This window comes from Chaetura pelagica, unplaced genomic scaffold, assembly GCF_000747805.2.
Source record: "Chaetura pelagica isolate M959 unplaced genomic scaffold, ChaPel_1.0 scaffold286, whole genome shotgun sequence".
Lineage (NCBI taxonomy): Eukaryota > Metazoa > Chordata > Aves > Apodiformes > Apodidae > Chaetura > Chaetura pelagica.
Genome location: NW_009953573.1, coordinates 85237 through 86445, shown reverse-complemented (window position 1 = coordinate 86445; position 1209 = coordinate 85237). Strand labels below are relative to the sequence as shown.

At 59.6% G+C, this 1209-nt stretch overlaps 1 protein-coding gene across 1 annotated transcript in view; it reads left to right on the top strand.

Annotated features, from left to right (window-relative positions):
- The window catches only part of LGR6 (leucine-rich repeat containing G protein-coupled receptor 6), a 151326-nt gene extending 150410 nt beyond the window's left edge, over window positions 1-916 (top strand). Inside the window, exon 19 of the mRNA XM_009999633.1 lies at window positions 14-916. Within this exon, the coding sequence (XP_009997935.1) occupies window positions 14-916 (903 nt within the window). The remainder of the gene's footprint in view (window positions 1-13) is intronic.
- The last annotated feature ends 293 nt before the right edge of the window (window positions 917-1209 follow it).

The window sequence follows — 1209 nt, the reverse complement described above, 5'->3', positions numbered from 1 at the left end:
CCTGCTGACCCAGGCTGCTGTGCAGTGCAGCATCTCTGCCTCCAGCCTGCGGGGCTACGGGAAGTCATCCTCCCTAGGCAAGGTCAAGGCCGCTGCCTTCTGCTGCCTGCTGCTGTCTTCTGTGGCTGCCCTGCTGCCCCTCTTCTCCATTGGGGAATATGGAGCATCCCCTCTCTGTCTCCCATACCCCATCCCGGGTGGAAAACCTACCACACTGGGCTTCACTGTGGCCTTGGTGATGACCAACATGCTCTGCTTCCTGACTATCACGGGCACCTACATCCGGCTCTACTGCAACCTGCTGAAGGGAGAGTTCAGTGCTGTCTGGGACTGTGCCATGGTCAAGCATGTGGCCTGGCTGATCTTCACCAATTGCCTCCTCTACTGCCCAGTGGCCTTCCTCACCTTCTCCTCCACGCTCAACCTCTTCCTCATCACCCCAGAGGTCATAAAATCTGTCCTCCTTGTGGTCCTGCCCCTGCCCGCCTGCCTGAACCCCTTGCTCTACCTGCTCTTCAACCCCCACTTCAGAGATGACCTCCGCCTGCTGAGGCAGAAGGGCCAAGACAAGGGGAGGTACCCCCAGTCCTGTGGGGCCAGTGACATGGAGAAAAGCTCCTATGACTCCACCCAGGCTCTGGTGAGCTTCTCTGACATCGACCACATCTTAGAGGCACCTGACCCACTGGGAGTGCACCCCATCCTCGACAGCTACAGCTTCCCCTCCATGACAGTCGTGCCCTGCCAGCAAAGGGCGGGCACCAGAGGGAAGGAGAGGGGCTTCTCTGAGCACTGTCCTTGCCTCAGTGACAGTGAGCTGCTCATCTCTGCAGAGAGTCCAGACCCAGCTGGCAGCAGCCTGTGGAGAGCCTTCCTCCCCACCCCACCCACACCACCCTACACATCTCACTTATAAACCTGCTCTAAGTAGCCCAAGAGCTCCACACACACACTGAGGACCTGCCCCAGCGCCGGTGGCCAGCAAGGCGACAGCAGGCTGCTCCATGTAAAGCACTAGTACAACCCAACTACTCTCACCCCTATCATATCTGCCTGGGCATCCGGCACAGCTCTCCAGCTGCCACCTGCCTGGAAGGGTTCTGGCCGAGCTCCAGATACCCAGGGCTGGCCATGGGAGGAGATAAACCCCTGCATGAGTGTTCCCCTGCCTAGGGACTGCCTGGGAGAGAGCTCCACCAGCTCAGGAGT